The sequence below is a fragment of the Barbus barbus genome (assembly GCF_936440315.1).
Source record: "Barbus barbus genome assembly, chromosome: 21".
NCBI lineage: Eukaryota > Metazoa > Chordata > Actinopteri > Cypriniformes > Cyprinidae > Barbus > Barbus barbus.
Window position 1 is genome coordinate 27,080,873 of NC_136749.1, and position 19,725 is coordinate 27,100,597.

The following is a 19,725-nucleotide window of genomic DNA, read 5'->3' on the forward strand; positions in this document are numbered from 1 at the left end:
AAAATAATTTTTTTTAGTCACTTTGTAATGCACAATATGCACCATGAACACATTTTAAAGATGCACAGAAGGTCTGAAGGATTTTTCTTTGATTGTCTTTAAGGTTAGATATGAATGAACGCCTGGCCAAAGGGTTTTTTCTGTGCCTGCTGCTTTGGCTGCTTGTACCTGCGGCCAGATGCCAGAACAGAAGACAGTCTGGAGAAACACTGAACCTCACCACAAAACAGGACAATGGTAAACGCATCAGTGTTTCATTCAGTGTCAGAGTATCGTTTATTGTGTTGGCTTAGTATTGCATGTAAAAAAAAAAAAAGGATGTTAGATAGCTCAATAGTTTCTTCTAGACAACAATAGGAATAACTAAAATACTTTTTTTTTTCAGGAAAAGTCCAAAAGTCTCAAGAAAAACCAGATAGGCTAAACTTTTCTCGAATTGTTATGATGATAATAGAACTTTTTAGACTCAATTAGAGAAAAGGCTAAATAAAATAATTTTCACGAGTGGTCTCAGATGTTGTACCCCATCACTCTAAACCCTATAAAGCCTACTGTATCATATTTGATACACAAATGTCTAAGCACTCTAAATGGTCAACATGATCAAAACTGCACTAAAAAACCTTTTGTACACAATCTACTACATGCCTTCTGTTTCTGTTAGTTTAAACTTTTTAACAAGTAAAAGGCCTTTTATTGCAATTGTAAAGTCTTCCACCTTTCTTCCATCTTTTCTGCTGTGAAATTTTTACTGATTTTTATAAAGTAAACAAGAATAATTTTTATATAATTTTTATATCTTTAGTAATATTGCAAGATGAACACTTACTGGACTTAAACAGCTTCAGGTTTACTTTATTATCCATACTCCCTTTTTTTTTTTTTTTTTTTTAACATGATAAAATGGGAGTATCAAATACGATCATCAGGATTTTAAGAAACTTTTTTGTTCATCTAAAAATCTAAAAATATCAGAGAGCTGTTTTTCCTCCTTTTGAGCTCCATATTCTCTTATATCACACTACTCAAAACAAACTCATTAAAGCATTTTTAAAAATATTTTGTCTAAAGGTTCACTAGAAACTGTTTCATTAAAAAAATTCTGGCTATTATTTCATACGTCGGGCTTTTCAAAGCGATCCCACAGAAGAAGCATTTTTGGTTCTCTAAAAACCTCTCAGTGAACAGATTCTAAAAGAACCATTCAAGTACATTTCATTTTTCCACTATAAAGATAATTTTGTCCAATGAAACCATAATAGATAATACCAATAAAGTGTGTTTATGTTTTTTTTCTGGTTTCAGAGTTAGTATGCACACTAGAGATCGCATTCATCCTGGACAGCTCAGAGAGTGCGAAGGGCCTTCTGTTCGATCGAGAGAAAGCATTTGTGCGCTCCTTCAGCAAGCGAGTGGCGCAGATGCAGGTGTCTGACTGGCATCTGAAAACCCGCATGGCGCTCATCTACTACAGCAGTTCTGTCCATATCGACCCGCACTTCAGAGACTGGCAGGACCTTGACGTCTTCCTCAGCAGATTGGAGGATGCCATCTACATCGGCCAGGGAACGTACTCCACATACGCCATATCCAACGCCACTCAACTCTTCACCAGTGAGACCAAGGAGCAAAGTGTGAGGGTCGCCCTGCTCATGACCGACGGCGTCGACCATCCACGGAATCCTGACATCATGATGGCGGTCGCCGAGGCCAAAGGCCACAACATAAAGATCTTCACAATTGGCTTATCAAGCTTGGCAAAGGACAACGTGAACAGTGCCAAACTGCGGGTCGTAGCCAGCAGCCCAGCGCAGCAGTACTTCCACAGCCTAACTGACCCCAAACTGGAGGAACGGCTCCTGCAGCAGCTCGTGAGACATTCACTTCATCTGTCAGACTCATTAGGTTTAGCAAGACCAGGCATGAGGAGCCCATATTATAAATACAAATAACTAATCAATTAAAAATAGAATAGAATATAAAAGATGCATTCAAATAGCACAATACAATAAACAAAAACAGTCAATGCTGAATTGAGACATTGAATTAATACTTTTTTTTATAAATAAAAAAATTAAGATATGCACACCACTTCAATCACTATTGAGATACATCAGCATTTTGCATCAAATAAAATCAAGATTTGCGACCCTGGACCACAAAAGCAGTCTTAAGTCGCTGGGGTATATTTATAGCAATAGCCAAAAATACATCGTATGGGTCAAAATTATTGATTTTTCTTTTATGCCAAAAATCATTAGGACATTAAGTAAAGATCATGTTCCATGAAGATATTTTGTAAATTTCCTACTGTAAATATATCAAAACTTCATTTTTGATTAGTAATATGCATTGCTAAGAACTTAATTTGGACAACTTTAAAAGCGATTTTCTCAATATTTAGATTTTTTTGCACCCTCAGATTCCAGATTTTGAAATAGTTGCATCTCAGCCAAATATTGTCCTATCATAACAAACCATACATCAATGGAAAGCTTATTTATTCAGCTTTCGGATGATGAATAAATCTCAATTTCGAAAAAGTTGTCCCTTATGACTGGTTTTGTGGTCCAGGGTCACATTTTATCACTTTGTGCAACAGAACAAAGTATGCTAACATAAATTATTAATTACTATAATAAAAATATTAAAAATGTAATATTTCACGAAACACACACATATAACTTATATATATATAATTTCTATGCAAACACAATGATATCAATTACTTATTATAATTATTAAAAATCTTATTAAAAATCGAATATAAATAGATTAAAATAATTCTATAAATATAATAAAAACTAAAATAAAATTATTTATATATATAAAACACAAAATCACCTTGTGCAACAGAAAATTTGTTCTAATTAAAAAGTATAAAATATTACAAAACTAATATAAAATTATTATTAAAATATATTAGAAATATATAATTTGTAATATATTTTTATTTCGATTTTATTTTAATTATCTGTGCAGCCTTAGACCTAAAGAGGGAAATGAACAAACAAACAAGTAAAAACACAAATGGCCCACTAGTACTCTGGAGTAAGAGTAATAATAAAAATAATAAAAAGAAACACAAAGAAACTATGAAAATTAAAAACCGTCTAACACAGAATAGTTTTGGATAATTCTAAATTCTGAATCTAAAATGCTTGATTGTTTAAAATCTAAACTGCTTGATTGTATCATTTAAAAATCTAAACTATATTAGCCATCCATTTTTCTAAATTCTGAATAGCCATTTTCAAAGACAATGCCAAATGCTGATTAACACACACCTGTGATTTAGTTTAATAAGAAACCACCAAGCAGCCACCCATATTGCATATTTGGGAACTCCAGCTGAAATGCTTTCTATTTCTGTATTCCAGCCTACAGGAAATGTTGCTGCTATTTTGGGTCAGATAACAGATGCTTTGATTTGATTTGATTTGATTAGTGAGGGTTTGCCATCCAGTGTTCAGTCTGCTATCGTGACTCCTGAGGCATGGTTCACACATCAGTGGGTGTGGGGGATTTTCCACAGAAACACACAGGGGGCTGTCGCTCATGAAATGTCAAGCACTGTCTGTGATCGCACAATACAGGCCTCTTAGAAATGCATCAGTTTCCCATGCCATGCATGGGATTTGACAATAAATTGAGTTCATTTTGGTACTGTGATTTGTGCTCTAATTCTTATTTCTCCTTTCATTTTTTCCTCAGGAAATAATTGCAAAGAATGAAGTAAGTACTGGACTATCAAGAATATCTGATTTAACTAAACAAAGCATATTATACCAAAAAAGGTTCATTCTAAATTCTGTCATCATTTACTCACCCTTGTGTCGTTCCAAACCTGTATGAGTTTCTTTCATATTTTGAACACACAAAAAAAAAAAGTTATTTTGAAGAATTTTGAAGCACCAAATAGTTGTTGGCCCCCATTGACTTCAATAGTAGGGGAAGAATTACTATGAAAGTCAATGGATACTGTCAAACGTTTGGTTACCAATATTATTCAAAATATCTTCTTTTGTGTTCAACAGAAGAAATAAACTCATACTAGATTGGAACGACATGAGGGGGAGTAAATGATAACAGAATTTTCATTTTTGGGTGAATTCATTTAAAAATGCTGATTGCAAACTATCTGTTGGTTGTATTCCTCCTGCCAGTGTCCTCGGCCACCGGTGTGTTTGTGTGAGAAAGGTGAACGCGGTCCTCCAGGAGGTCCTGTGAGTATCGCCAGGATGAAATTGAGGCCATTTTCATTTATTAGTGTCATTCATGAAAAAAACTCTACTTTGTTTAGGGTAAAAAAGGAGAGCAAGGTTATGAAGGAGCACCTGGTCAAAAAGGCTCAAGGGTGAGAGTGAAAATAATTACTGGTAATTATGATTATTAGATCTGTAGTTTACTGTTGTTGACTCGTTGGTCTGACCTGTTTTATAGGGGGAAACAGGAGCACCTGGTCTTCCAGGAATCAATGGTCCAGAGGTAGGCTACATCACATCTTCATATGGTCACTTCATATAGTCTGTGTTATCAATGACTTTCTGACCAACACTGTTTCTGTTCCTGGTTCCTCATCCACAGGGAAGACCTGGGTTCAAAGGTGATAAGGTGAAACCTCAGAGATTTATATTTCACATATACATATATTATTGCAATGAATTCGTTAAGAGCTACATACAGAATAATCTTGATGACTCATGCTGGCAGATCAGAAAGAGAAATGTTTTGTCACAAAATCGGATAATGTAGTCAAAGGTTTGGAATATATTATGATTTTTTATGCTTTTAGAAGTATCTTATGCTCACCAAGGATGCATTTATTTGATCAAAAATAAAATATTAAAATAATTGTTTTCTATTTAAAATTCATCAGATTAGCAAATTAGATTTCTGAAGGATCATGTGACACTGAAGGCTGGAGTAATGATGCTGAAAAGTCAGATTTGCATCACAGGAATACATTTATTATTGTAACATATTCAAATAATAATCAGGTTTTTTTAAATGTGATATTTTACAATATATATATATATATATATATATATTTGTATTTCTGATCAAATAAATGCAGCTTTGGTGAGCATAAGAGACTTCTTTAAAAAATATATTAATTATTCCTAACTTTTTTTACCAGTAGTGTATGCAAAATAAATATTGTGCACATATAATAAGATTGCAAAATTCATATATTCTCACTGGAATTATTAATGCTACTATCACTATTCTTACACATTCTGTTCCACAATGCAATCACTAAGACCTGAGTCATGTTTTAGGGAGATCAAGGTAACTGTGGACCACCAGGACAAAAGGGACATACGGTACGTCTTCTGTACTGACCTAAAATATTCATATTCTAACATACAGAATTCATGATTAATAAATAGTTTTTATTGTATTTCACAGGGCACCGAAGGGCCTCCAGGGCCGAGGGGCCCCAGAGGAGAGCAGGCACAGTATAAACATTTACCATTTACATGACATATTATATGCCACACTGAAGGTTTCAGCTGAATCAGTATACACTGTTTTATACTGTAGGATACTTATTCAGTTGCTTTAGTATTTAATTTGAATCTGTAAACCTTGTACAAGTCTTTGTAAAGGTGGCATAATATTCTCTATGGTATTTATATTCTAAATAATGAAATATTTTTTAAATTTTTTTACACAAAATAGCTCCAATATCAAAATAGATTTTTGACGAATGAACTAAATAAATACATAAATAAATACATTTGGGAAATATTTTGCAAGAGCAGCCAAAAATTATAGTCAAAAATAATATGTTATTTCTTTAATTATAACATATCTCACAGACAGTCACACTGAATGAATTTATGTATTTATGAATTTTAATCAATGTTGCCCTTAAAAGTTGATCTCTCATCATTCTTTTTCTTTACATTTAGAATATAACTGTTAACATTATGTATAAATGATAATTGCATTATTTGTCCATATATGTACAATTATATTATATAAATGCTTCCAAAAAATAAATAACTGCAGTTCTGTCATGACTCTCGGAGAGTTTAGCATGCCAATATACGTGGCGATGTTAATGTGTTTGGTCTTGGTTGTGAGTGTTATTGGCAGTACATCCACAGACATGCTGCTGTGAGCATGTATAAAATACTGCTGCTGCACATATGCATATGAAATAACCCCCATGTAACATACATGAAATTACGCCGTGGAACATCTATACAGGTGGAGTTGGGGAAGGTGCAGGGTTTCTGCACTGCAACAGCAACAGCAAACACTAGCCAAATATTCGAATGTTGAGCAGCGAGCTCATTGGCTGCTGATGCAATAAGAAACCATGTGAATAATGATGTGATTGACTGAATTAGTACCTATCAGCCTGCGCCGTCTAGAGTTTCATGACAAAAATTTGTATGAATATAACTACTTTTTATGCCACTATTTATAAAGAAACAATTCTAGTGCAGAATTGACACATTTTAGTACCCAACTGCTATATTGTGTTAATTTACTGAAAAACTTTGTTAGACAGAGTTGATCTATAAACAAGAACATTAAGCTTAATTAAACTTAAAATGTACCAAAAAATATACAGAAGTGTTGAGTAAGATGCTGACAATCAGAAGATTTAAAGCTCAAAACAGCCAACAAATGTCATAATCTCGAAAATCTCTTTGTACAGTTTATATATCCATTTATAAATATAAAATGAAATGCATTAGTTGAATCACAAGTTGTCTCATCACAAACGTGGCGATCATGGCAGTCAGTGGTTGTTTCCCCACCCTGCACTTATGGAATGTGACCGGCAGATCGCTCGTAATCCTATGCTAATGTACACATGTAAAGCAGTGAATCCAGGCTTGCAGGATATTATTCTTTTTCTGAGGACGACTTTGTGCAGTGGGATTAGTGAAGAGACCGAATAGTTCAGATTGACTGGATCAAGTCCGTCAAAACCCACATTTTAATAGGCATCTAGCAGCCTAAAAATGCCATATCATCCTTTGTTTTATTATTAGTGTTTATTGCATCTAGTCATATGGTTGAAGAATTGTAAAAGGAATATTTCACCTAAAAATGAAAATTTGCTGAAAGCTGCTCAAGTCCTCAGGCCATCCAAAATGTAGATTTATTTTTTTCTTCATCGGAACAAATTTGGAGAAATTTAGCATTACTTCACTTGCTCACCAATGGATCCTCTGCAGTGAATGGGTGCCGTCAGAATGAGAGTCCAAACAGCTGATAAAAACATTACAATAATCCGCTAGTAATCCACACCACTCCAGCCCATCAATTAATGTCTTGTGAAGCGAAATGCTGTGTATTTCTATGAAACAAATCCATTATTAAGGCATTTTTAACTTCAACGCACTGTTTACAAGCAAAAAATGTTTTAGTGTTATTATAAATTATGGAATTAAGGACTATTTTAGCCAGAAGTAAACATTTAGCAGTTAAAATATCTTAACAATGGAATCGTTTCTTACAAACACACAGCTTTTAGCTTCACAAGACATTAGTTGATGGACTGGAGTTATGTGGATTACTTGTGGATCAATGTGATGGTTTTATTAGCTGTTCGGACTCTGACGGCACCCATTCACTGCAGAACGTCCATTGGTGAGCAAGTGATGCATTGCTAAATTTGTCCAAGTCTGTTTAGATGAAGAAACAAACTCATCTACATCATTTTTTTTTTTTTTTGGCTGAACTACCTTTAGTAAAATTTCAACATAAATTTCAACCTATTTCTTCATTATTTTACCAGGGTCTGAAAGGGCCTCTAGGAGACCAGGGACAAGAGGGTCCAGCAGGACCTAAAGTAGGATCATATCTTCCATTTCTTTGCCAGTGAGACGTCTGTAACTGACATATTTGTGACTTAAATAGAGACAGAGATCTGGGGGTAAAGAATGACATTTTATGTCATTCTTTACATGTTTCCATGTCGGTTTAAATGCAGATCTTTTGCCTTTCGTGTTTGGCCCGGAAGCTAAACAAAGAGTGCCTTGATAATCTGACAACTATATAATAGCACATTCAAATGGAAAAGAACCCCTAAACTGTTAGATACAAGGGGTGTCTTTATGCTCTGTAAATGTCAGTTGGAATAAATATGAGAGAAAACTTACTGAACCCTTTCACCATGCTATTATGCTATTGTTATGTATATTACGACTTAAAGTAAAAGTAGCAATGTTACATGTACCCAAGATGACTGAGATTTAGCAAAAAATATATCAGCTTTAAATTTACATTAACTTTAAATTCATATGAAGATCCAAATGAATCACTGACCTTTGGACTGTTCCTAGGGTGATCGAGGGCTGATTGGTGCATCTGGCCCACCGGGAGATATTGGAGTCGGATTCCCTGGTCCAAAGGTAAACTTCTCAGGACTTTTGAAAGAAATGAATACTTTTATTTAGAAAGGATGCATTGAATTGATCAAAAGTGACAGTAAAGACATGTATGATGTTACAAAAGATTTCCATTACAAATAAATGCTGTTCTTCAAACTTTCTATTCATCAAAACATTTTGGGAAAAAAAAGTTTTCAACATTGATAATACGGTAATAATAATTGTTTCTTTAGCAGCAAATGAGCCTATTAGAATGATTTCTAAAGGATCATGTAACACTGAAGACTGGAGTAATGATGCTGAAAATTCAGCTTTGCATCACAAAAATAAATTACATTTTAAAATATATTAAAATATAAAACAGTTATTTGAAATTGTAATAATATTTCACAATATTACTGTTTTTACTACAATATAAAAAGAGATATCATTAGTGATTTTTCATTTCTATGGGATGTTGTGACTTACAGTCTGAGATACTTTCTTGTTTTAGTATGTTCTTTTCCACATCACACTGTAAAAAACACTGTATTTTTTTTCAGTTCTTGAGATCTCTTATGCTTACTTGTGGTGTGGTTGTTCTAGGGAGACAAAGGGAACCCAGGAAGACCAGGTCTTCCTGGTCAGGTCGGCATAGGTCAGCCAGGACAACCTGTAAGTAAAAACAGCTCATATGACTTTTAAACATGCATCTGTAGATTATAATGACATAATGATACACGCATCAATACAGGGTCCTTCAGGTTTACCAGGAGCACAGGGGAACCTAGGAGCTCCAGGCGAAGGACTTCCTGGGCCAAAGGTGAGCAGCTTTAATTGTTATAAGAACATTTTAATATTTTTCTATTAAAAGGAACCTTTTGTGGAATGGAAATATTCCATGTATGTTAAAGAATCTCCATGGAACCAGTGATGCCAATAAAGAACCTTTACGCTTAAGCTCAGACCTCTATGTTATTATTTCCCTTTAATGGTTGTTTGAACAAAGACATTTATATATCACTTTGTTACGTGTGAATGTTTGTGTCTTAGGGTGACCGTGGCTATGTCGGCGCTACAGGTGGACGTGGACCCCCAGGTTATGGAATTAAAGGTGAAAAGGTATGTCACAGTTGTGTGAGAGCTAACATGTCTATGTAAAAGCCCATTATGCGTTTAATTTAGCCCCTGAATGCGTCCTTGTAGGGCGATGCGGGACCTCCTGGATCACCTGGACCATTAGGAATGCCTGGCAGGGGGATTCAAGGAGAGAAAGTATTTGTTATTTTTCTGGATTTACATTTTGATACCAATATTCCTGTACTAGCAGTGCTACAGTAGCTGACACAAGCTTCACTATTAGCTTCACTAGTGATCATACATGGGGTTAATCATCTGATTAAACCCTAAACAACATGCATGGTTTGTCCTACAGACATGAATGATACCTGAAATCATGCTTGCTGGAAGAAGTGTGCTATTACTTTTCTAAATGAATGCAAACGTGCAAATAGAGCCACTTGCAACTAGTTGAAAACCACTTTCTACCAATTACTGAAAATGTCCAGCTAGCCACCCAAAAACCCAAGCAACCACAATAAATATCCTAGACATCACCCAGAAGACACTAGTAACCACTAGAAATTTTTGATGAACCACCAAGACCCAAGCAACCACTTCTTTTCCTAATTGTCACCTTTATCTTTATATCTAAAGGGGAATCAGGGACCTGCCGGTCCTATTGGTCAAAGAGGGAATCCTGGGATAGGACTCACGGGACAAAAGGTAAAACTACACCATACAAACATCCATCCATCCATCTGTCTGTCTACACTGTGTTTTCGTTTTGTTTCCTCTCAGGGAGAACAGGGTTTTTCTGGAGAACGTGGAGCCCCTGGAGAAAGAGGAATTGGAGAACCAGGACCCAAAGTGAGTTGTCATTTCAACTAAGCTGTTACATGACATGAGAGAACAGAATAAAGTATCAAATAGTGAAATCAGAGTTGTATTTATGGGTTGATGCCGTAGGGTGAACCTGGATTACGAGGTTTACAAGGTGAGGCAGGTGTACCAGGAGAAGATGGAGCCATGGGACTAAAGGTCAGAATGCTCTTAATGGCATGTTAGTGAGGGATAGCTTTACATAAAAAAATATTCAAATCTTATAATAGACTGTATGATATCTTGTTTACTTTAGGGTGATATAGGCTTACCAGGACCCAGAGGACAAGACGGACCTCCAGGAAGAGGCCTGTCAGGAGAGAAGGTAACGTATGGATGTGCTTTATTGATTTTTCAGACAAAACTGAAGAGTATTAAACATTATTGTATATGTATATATACACATTACAGGATCTAAAATGACGTGATCCCACATTAAATGTACTAAATAGGCTGTATCTTCCTTCAATAGGGGGTTCGAGGGGAGAGGGGCTCCAGAGGCCAGCCAGGACCATTGGGACCAGCTGGGCCAGCAGGGGCAAAGGTGAAAACAATCCATTCATCTTATACCACACAAAGAAAAGACCTGTGTCTTTGTCATTGCCAGTTTTCACTTAAAATCTATTGAGTTACAATATCTTTGATTTAAAATAGGGAGAACCAGGGAATGTTGGAGTTCCAGGTTTTTCTGGGCCTCCAGGCAGGGGCATACCGGGACCTAAGGTATGTTTAAGAAATGCTCGGGGTTAAAAACAAAAATAAATTAAATTCAAATGGACTTTTATTGACTTGAATTGAAAATTAAAATACATGTCTGTTTTTCACACATTTCTCTCTCTAAAAAATGATTCAGGTTGTTTACCACAATTTATATAAAGGCATGGTTGGAAGTTAAATATCTAATTTAATAATTTAAGTTGCAAAAATTATGTTCTGTTGATTATTACAGTAACTTAATATTGTGTGTACTTTAAACTCAAATATCTGTGTTAATTGAACTCCTTTAAAAATTAAGTTGTAGTAACAATAAAATTGTCTTGTTAACTTTGGAAATTGGGTATGTTTTACACAAGACTATATATGGAGAATAAATGTTTTTTAATGAGTATTATTATATGTGTTTTTTAGTGAAAGGAAAGCCCTGTTAGTGTTTAATGCTGTTATTTTTGACAATTGAAAGAGATTCTGTGATGTTGAAGTTTTTGTGGTTACCATTGTGCTGAAGAGTAGACTGCATGAAGCTAATCACTATAGGCTTTCTTAGCAATGACTAAACTAATGCCAGTGACAAGTAACATACTTGTTAATTAAGTATATATGCTAAATAAGTTACATTTAGCAGGTGCTATGGTAGCTGTGGATTTGGACTGAAAAAATCATATGAATTGGTTAATAATCAAAAATATGAGTTTATGTTACAAATGGTTAAGTTCTTCTAACTCAGTGTAGTTTGTCGGTTGAACAATTTAATCAGAAGTAAAAAATGATGCAAACTGTTTCTTTTATTTATTTATTTAGTTAGTTAGTTTTGAGCCAACACGTTATTTGTTACATTGCTCTTGAATAAAGGCCAATTTACTTCCATTGCAACTTTTTTCAAATATTCATTCATATATTGTTAATGTGGCATAAATGTCTAAATACTGTTTGGGCTATATGTGTATGTAATTGATTATGAGATCTCAATACCATGTTCATCGTCCTGTAGGGAGATCCAGGGCCGGTCGGTCCACCGGGTCTTGCTGGAGAACCAGGGATAGGCATTGCAGGGCCGAAGGTACGAGTGACACCCTAGCAGAAACCTGTGCTGTTGTTTTTTTAAGATAATGCATTTTGTCTGTCTTTAGGGTGAAATAGGGCTACGAGGACCCATTGGACCTCCAGGGCTGAACGGAGAAGGCTATCCCGGCCTACCTGTAAATATCATTACAAATAATATTATTCATGCAAATGTTACATTTATACAGTTTGTGTTTAATCTGACATACCAGCTGGGAATATAACAGTATAATTTGCACTATATACTGTATGTTTCATCCATGTGATTTATAGGGGCCACCAGGTCTGCCAGGTCTTACAGGAGAGACCGGGCCAGAGGGAACAGGTTTACCTGGACCAAAGGTAAAGTGCTTGCTTAACACCAGTTTTCTTCAGAAAATGTAAACATCTGAATCTGAAAAAAATCTATTAAAGCATTTGATGAATTGATATGTTCTGTCACAGGGGGATCGAGGCCCTCCAGGTTCCCCAGGGCCTGCTGGAGCACCAGGTCTTGGGCAAGTGGGCCCAAAGGTAGGAAATATAATATGTAGAATACATGTATGCATATCATAATCAACACTCCATGATTTGATAATACACTGCTGAGTCATTAAATGTGTTTGCATACATGTTTAGGTGTGCTCTGAAGTGTTTTTGTGGTCTGCAGGGCTCCATAGGTCAGACTGGTCCAGCTGGTCCTCCAGGATTACCAGGAGAGGGCATACAAGGACCAAAGGTAGCAGGAATCTGAGGCGTATCAACAGAATACAGTATTCATAGAAACTCATTACAGCATGATGTATAACAGTGAAATACTCAAACTGTTTAATTTACATGTATTTTGTTTCCGTACAGGGCGATCCTGGATATCAGGGTTTACAGGGGCCAAGAGGGTTTCCTGGAGAGGGTCTGCCGGGGCAGAAGGTCAGGAGAGTCATATTATATTTTGTACAGCTATCATTAAAGGAATCCTTCACACAGTTACATTTACGCACTCTCATGTCATCCCATACCTGTAGGACTTTCTTTCTTCCATCAAACACAAACTGAAATGTTAACCACTATTTCACACAAAACTGGTGATTTATAATGCCAAACTTACAGTATATGCACTTACATGCAATTGAAAATGTTGCGTCATGTCAGACTTGAAAACATGACCAAAACTGTCAGTGTAAAGCTCCTTTGATGTAACTACTCTGTTGTAGGGGGATCGTGGGTTACCCGGAGCACAAGGACGTAAAGGAGACAGGGGAGGTCAGGGAGAACCAGGATCTACAGGACCACTGGTGAGAAGAACCGAGAGGGAAAATTTGATCATCAATCATTCACACGAGACGTGCTTTTTAATCTTTAAGCATTATGATAGCTGATAATTCCAAGCATTGCTTAAGACACATCACTGCATTATTTAACTACATTTAACACAACTGAACATTGTGTTTTATAATCGCAGGGTAATACAGGAACAAAAGGAGAACCTGGTCTCACGGTATGTACACAGATGTCAATAAAAAATTGCCAAATAATAATAATAATAATATTATGCTGTTGTTGCATAACCTCATGCCAGTTAAAAAATGCATTATTATCCCATTTTTGTATAAAAATGATTTGACTAAGTGGTAGGTAAAGTCCAGTGCATTGAATTATGGGATATAGTAGATTTTTACAGTGTGTTTTAACATATAAAAAAATAAAATAATGGTATATATACTGTATATTATATTATAAATTATTAAATTAGAAACTAACTAACTGAAATAAGTTTAAGTAGTAAAAGAATAACATTAAAAAATAATTAATAATAAAGATTACTAAGGCATACAGAGCATTTTGTACATATGCTACATATAACTGAAATAATACAAAATACTTAGGTGAAAAACTAAATAAAAAAACGAAAATAAGAAATGTTGCTGAAATAAGTACTAAAATTAGTAAAGTAATAATAGATTAAAGGTTATTAGGCAAATAACTAAATTACTCGAACTTGAAAAAATCAAAATGAAAGCTGAAAATATAAAAACTAAAAGCTAATTCTATAAATGAACAATCATAGTACAGTATATAATTAATACTACAATAACACTACTACTAGCTAGTGTGAAAGAGAAATAAGATTTTTATATATTTTGCAGAGAGAGGAAATAATCAGCTTAATCCGATCTATTTGTGGTAAGTGTGCAGATATTTTTGCTAAATTGGATTTTTTTTGTGGTGAATCACACCAAAACGGATTTGGCTGGAATGATTTATTGTCTTTTGTCAGGCTGTGGCCAGATATGCAGAGTACGGCCTCTGGAGCTGGTGTTTGTGATTGACAGCTCTGAGAGCGTCGGCCCAGAAAACTTTCAGGTCATTAAAGACTTTGTGAACACCTTGATCGACCGCGCATCAGTCAGTCCGGAGGTCACGCGAGTCGGCGTGGTTCTCTACAGCCACATTAACCTGGTGGTCACAAGCATACAAAAGCGCTTAAGTCGTGATGAAGTGAAAGCAGCCGTGCGCAGGATGCCCTACATTGGGGAGGGCACTTACACAGGAAGTGGCATCAGAAAGGCCAATGAGATCTTCCGCTTTGCTCGGCACGGTGTGAGGAAAGTGGCTGTGGTCATTACGGACGGCCAGACGGATCATAGGGACACGGTGAAGCTGGAGGATGCGGTCAGAGAGGCCCATTCGGCCAATATCACCATGTTGGTTATAGGAGTGGTGAATCAAAGCGACCCCATCTATGATGACTTTAAGCAGGAGCTGAAGTCAATAGCATCGCCGCCCTCCGAAGAGCACGTGTTTTCCATAGAGGACTTCAGAATGCTTCCTGGTATGTTTGCTGATTTGCAAAAAAAGGCCTAATATTTGTATCAGCATTTACACATGAAAATTTGCTGAGAATTGAACAAATAGTTGCAACAAGAGGAAAATAGAAATCATGTTTTGTGGCAGTATTTCTGGAGATTTAAGGTGCTGTACAGTTCACCCAAAAATGAAAATTTGCTAAAAAAATAACTGACTCTCAGGCCATCCAAGATGTAGTTTCTTCATTAAGATTTGGAGTAATTTTGCATTACAACACATCAGTGAATGGGTGCCGTCAGAATGAGAGTCCAAACAGCTGATAAAAACATCATAATCCAAAAGTTAAGACGTTTTTAACTTCAAACCGTTGCTTCTAGCTAACATAGCCCTCTATTCATAATACTGCTTTCTCCAGTGAAAAAGTCATCTCGTCTGAACCAGGAGAGAAATCTGCACAGTTCAAGCAATGTTTACAAATGAAAACAGTCCAAAAAAGCTCATTTGTTGGTGGATTTTGATGTGAGAGGACAACAGGAGATGGACTTTTTCACTGGAGGAAGTGTGACTATGGATTATGACTGGTATGAAGCAATGGTTTAAAATGCAATGCCTTAATACTTTATTTATTTTATTTAACAAACATACAGCAAACCCATGACTTTGACCTGCCTTAGCTACAGGATCACATTAATTAAATGCATGTTTTCTGTCTCTGTGGTCTAGATGTGGAAAGTAAACTGCTTCAAGAGATCTGTGAGAACATTGATGGATCGATATTCAGCACTACCTCCAAGGTAAACTCACAAACTCTTCAGTCACCAAAACTGTATATTAAAAATTAATAGTAATAATAATACTACTACTACTAATTATTATTATCATCATCATTATTAAATAAGGATAGAGGTGCCATATTTGATTTTAAATAGTCAACAACAACACCAAAAAAGTTCTGCATTGTGATATTTATTTAAATGTATTATTATTTAAAAATAATGATTTTCTAATTATTATTACACATGCAGTTTTTATGATTTTATATTAATTTAGAGACTTACACTTGCTTCGGTTTTAAAAACATTATGTATCTAAAAGCCATATTTGATCTAAAAGCTAAATGATGTTCGCTGAGAAAATGCTAGTAATTATTTAATTGAAATACCATAAAAATGCTCTGTATTTATTATTATTTTAATTTTTTTTCTAATTTTATGCATGCCATTTTTATGAATTCATAGACAGACTAATATATTTGGATTATTTTGTATTTTTTAAAAATCATTTGTGACCCTGGACCACAAAACCAGTCATAAGTGTCAATTTTTCAAAATTGATATTTATACATCTAAGTTTTCCATTGATGTATGGTTGGTTAGGATCGGACAATATTTGGCTGAGATACAACTATTTGAAAATCTGGAATCTCAATATCAAAATATTGAGAAAATTGTCTTTAAAGTTGTTCAAATTAAATTCTTAGCAATGCATATACTAATCAAAAATGAAGTTCTAATATATTTACGGTAGGAAATTGACAAAATATCCCAATGGAACATGATCTTTACTTAATATCCTAATAATATCCGATTTTTGTATTAAAAGAAAAAATTATAATTTTGACCCAAACAATGTATATTTGGCTATTGCTACAAATATACTCCAGTGACTGGTTTTGTGGCACAGGGTCACATTTGTCAGTTTTGTGGTGTACAAAAACATTCCATCTGTTATTATCAATGTATTCTAGTTATGAACACATACAAACATAATTATACATATTTAATATTTTTAAATTAAACCAAATCAGCCAGGTGCAGTTGGAGAGTTGTTCCCCTACTATGATCCCAAAGCAGACAGCACTGACATTATTGGCACTATAGCACCATATCTGGAAAGAGACGAGCTGAACCTCCTCCCGGATTTCTCTCTCACGTCTTTGGACCGGCCCAAACAGGACACATACAGGACTGAGCCGCCGCTGCTCATACAGGATGATTTTACTGCTGGTATATGCTGCTCAAAAGTGATACAATACAAATAATAACTGCAATTCTGACTTCTGGTAAATACGATTTTCTCTCTCTTTTGTCAGACGAGGGATGCCTACAGCCTCTGGATCCCGGTCCGTGTCGAGAGTATGTTGTTAAATGGTATTTTGATCCAAAAGCCAATTCATGTGCTCAGTTCTGGTTCGGAGGTTGCCAAGGCAACAAAAACCAATTTGACACTCAACAGGCCTGCAGAAAATCCTGCGTGAAAATGTAAGTCTTATCATTAGAGCACTGAACCTGATACTAAAAAATGCTCTTTCTTATTTAAATATACATAAGCTTTTAATATTCAACATTTTTTACTGTGAATATTTTTTTAAATTTGAAACAACTTGAACAATCAACAAATGAATCGATTTATATTATATAATTATAAATTTATATGATATTGTAGAAAATATCAAGTGCTTTTATTTGAAAGAAATGTATGAATAATTCTGGCTCAGAGAAAATGCTATTGATATTCCGACACTATTTTGAGCAAAAATACTATTTCCTGATGAAGGAAATGAACAAATATTCAAACAGAAAAACAGTCTGTAATCTTTTACCATCAAATGTTCTCATGCAAACTCGTTTTTGGTCACATTAAACGTCTTTGTAGGTTTTTTTTATATTTGTCTGTTGTATTTGTATTGTGGTTTAAGCTCACTGGTGCTGTTTAGTTCATGATGAGCGTTGAATCTGTACTTGTATCCGAATGGTCGCAGGTGATGTGTGACATACTCCAGCATGTACATGTCTGCAGGCCGCATGTAATGAAACGAGATCAGTCAAGACCCTGGAGAAAGACAAAAATCAGTAAACAACAGATTCATCATGTTTTGCGTAATCTTAGACAATCCAAAAGGGTCATTGTACAAAAGTCAAACTATAATGTACACAATTCCTATATACACTTATTTTTAATATTTACAGTTATTTTAATGTTTAAATTCGAGCATGAATATACTGCTCTATTATGCTGCTGAGCAAAGAAACATAAAAAAAACAAGTTCTGACTAACTGAAATTATAGTTAAAATAATAAAATTAAAAAATATATATTTACATTTAAAAATCTGTTATTTTAATGTAAGTGTTTATGCTATATCAAAAAAACAAAAGGACCTTTATGTCAAACACTTAAATTTCAACATGAAACAATGTATGCAAACCATTTTCTGTAAAATTATGTATTTCTGAGTGAAACAGTATATTCAACAAGAATCAAATGTAGGGTGGGATTTTATCAAACTGGATAAAACATTTTTCTGATGCAAGTATCTGTATGTTTGTGTACATTGAAATTGAATTTTACATTAAATATTCAACACATTGGACTTGATTTTGATCAGTGTTATTTCTAGAGATCGACCGATATATCGATTTACCGATATTTTTCCCAATATTTAAGCATTTTTTACATAATCGGATATCGGTTTTGTAATATCGGATTCCCCGATAAACAGACGTTTTGAGAATTGCGCGCAGGATCGCAATTGCAGCGCATCTGAGGGGAGACGAGACAACAACAACGGCGTGCAGGTACTTGATTTGCTGTAGTTAGTAAACTATTTAATATTATAGTCATTAATGCACAAATTAGATGTATTACATAAATGCCTGATATATAGTTTATGCAACTTGGCTCTAAGAAATATGATAAATATTTCAATACCATTGAGACACTAATATAGTTTTTGTTAATATTTTGAATTATTTTTTATTTGTACATTTTCTGTTTTCATTTTAATAATTGTGTTGTTTTTGTCATTTTTATAATTATATATATATATATATATATATATATATATATATTTACACACACACACACACACACACACACATATATATAAGTTAAACTAAATATTTCAAGTTAAACTAAATAAAAATAAGAAATATTGCACTGGTCAACCAGCTGTATTTATTTTTTATTGCAGTTTATGAATTTAGTTTTAGTTAATATAATAACTGTGTATAGAAACGGGGGATAAAAGTTTTGCAATGTCTCACAGCCTAAATAATAATAATCATAATACTTATAATAATATCAAGCTTCTTTTTTTTTTCAAATTTAACTCAAAATGCATCACGTAAATCTTCCTGTTCTAGTGAACTTCATGTAAATCTCCCGTTCATTCCTATCGAATGTCTTAGCAACAGTAACCGGGGGCGGAGCTTAGGGTTAACTGACCTACACATATTTTCAATGAGAAACTGGCACTCACCCATCTGGGTTTGTTGTAACTGTAGCCCCTGACCTGTTTTCCATTCTGAGGTGATTTTCCGGTCTAAAGGGATTAAATGTTTCCCATTGATTCTGATCTCTTGAATCCCTGGCCTTCACTCCCATGGTCTCCATGCACCTGCCCAAGGCCATGTCCTCCACGGAGCTGAAATGCTCGCAGCGTCCCGTACTGAAGCCTTGCACAAATCTCCTGAGGGCCTCTCGGCTTAGAACGTACCTGGCTCCTCTGCTCATGTAACCCTGAGGGACGAACAGCCGGAACCTGTGGCCGAGGTAAACGGGCTTCTTCGTGTCATGCTGGGAAAGCAGGTATCTCAGGTTTTCCACCATCACAAACACGTCGGCGGCGGCTTTGAGGAACCAGTCGGCGTGCTGGAGGTGGTGGGCATGGATGTACTGAAAGGCCCAGACGGTCTTCCACGGTGGGGAAGTCGGAGCTCTGCAAGCTCATGTACAGAACCTGGTTACAGTACAGCCCAGGTGGTACGAACATGCTGGAGCTTCTTCAAAAGATCCTCATCTTTTGAGGGTGGATCATGGCCTCATCATGATCCAGCACAGCACACGGGAAAACAGGGACTGTGCCAGCTCATCTAGGACAT

General features: G+C 35.3%; 1 protein-coding gene across 1 annotated transcript; it reads left to right on the forward strand.

Annotated features, from left to right (window-relative positions):
• Positions 1-110: 110 nt before the first annotated feature.
• Positions 111-17,108, forward strand: LOC306887840 (uncharacterized protein; the record flags this gene model as incomplete). The annotated part of the gene is made up of 34 exons (XM_079445840.1): positions 111-237; positions 1,312-1,871; positions 3,715-3,735; positions 4,167-4,226; positions 4,304-4,357; positions 4,444-4,488; positions 4,588-4,614; positions 5,283-5,327; positions 5,413-5,457; positions 7,766-7,819; positions 8,313-8,381; positions 8,946-9,014; positions 9,094-9,162; positions 9,393-9,461; positions 9,546-9,614; positions 10,056-10,124; positions 10,200-10,268; positions 10,368-10,439; positions 10,537-10,605; positions 10,753-10,824; positions 10,935-11,003; positions 11,989-12,057; positions 12,128-12,196; positions 12,333-12,401; positions 12,504-12,572; positions 12,709-12,777; positions 12,897-12,965; positions 13,250-13,330; positions 13,498-13,533; positions 14,183-14,219; positions 14,314-14,868; positions 15,567-15,637; positions 16,651-16,849; positions 16,936-17,108. 34 exons carry the CDS (start codon positions 111-113, stop codon positions 17,106-17,108), a joined length of 3,369 nt encoding a protein of 1,122 aa, XP_079301966.1.
• Between the last annotated feature and the right edge of the window lie 2,617 nt (positions 17,109-19,725).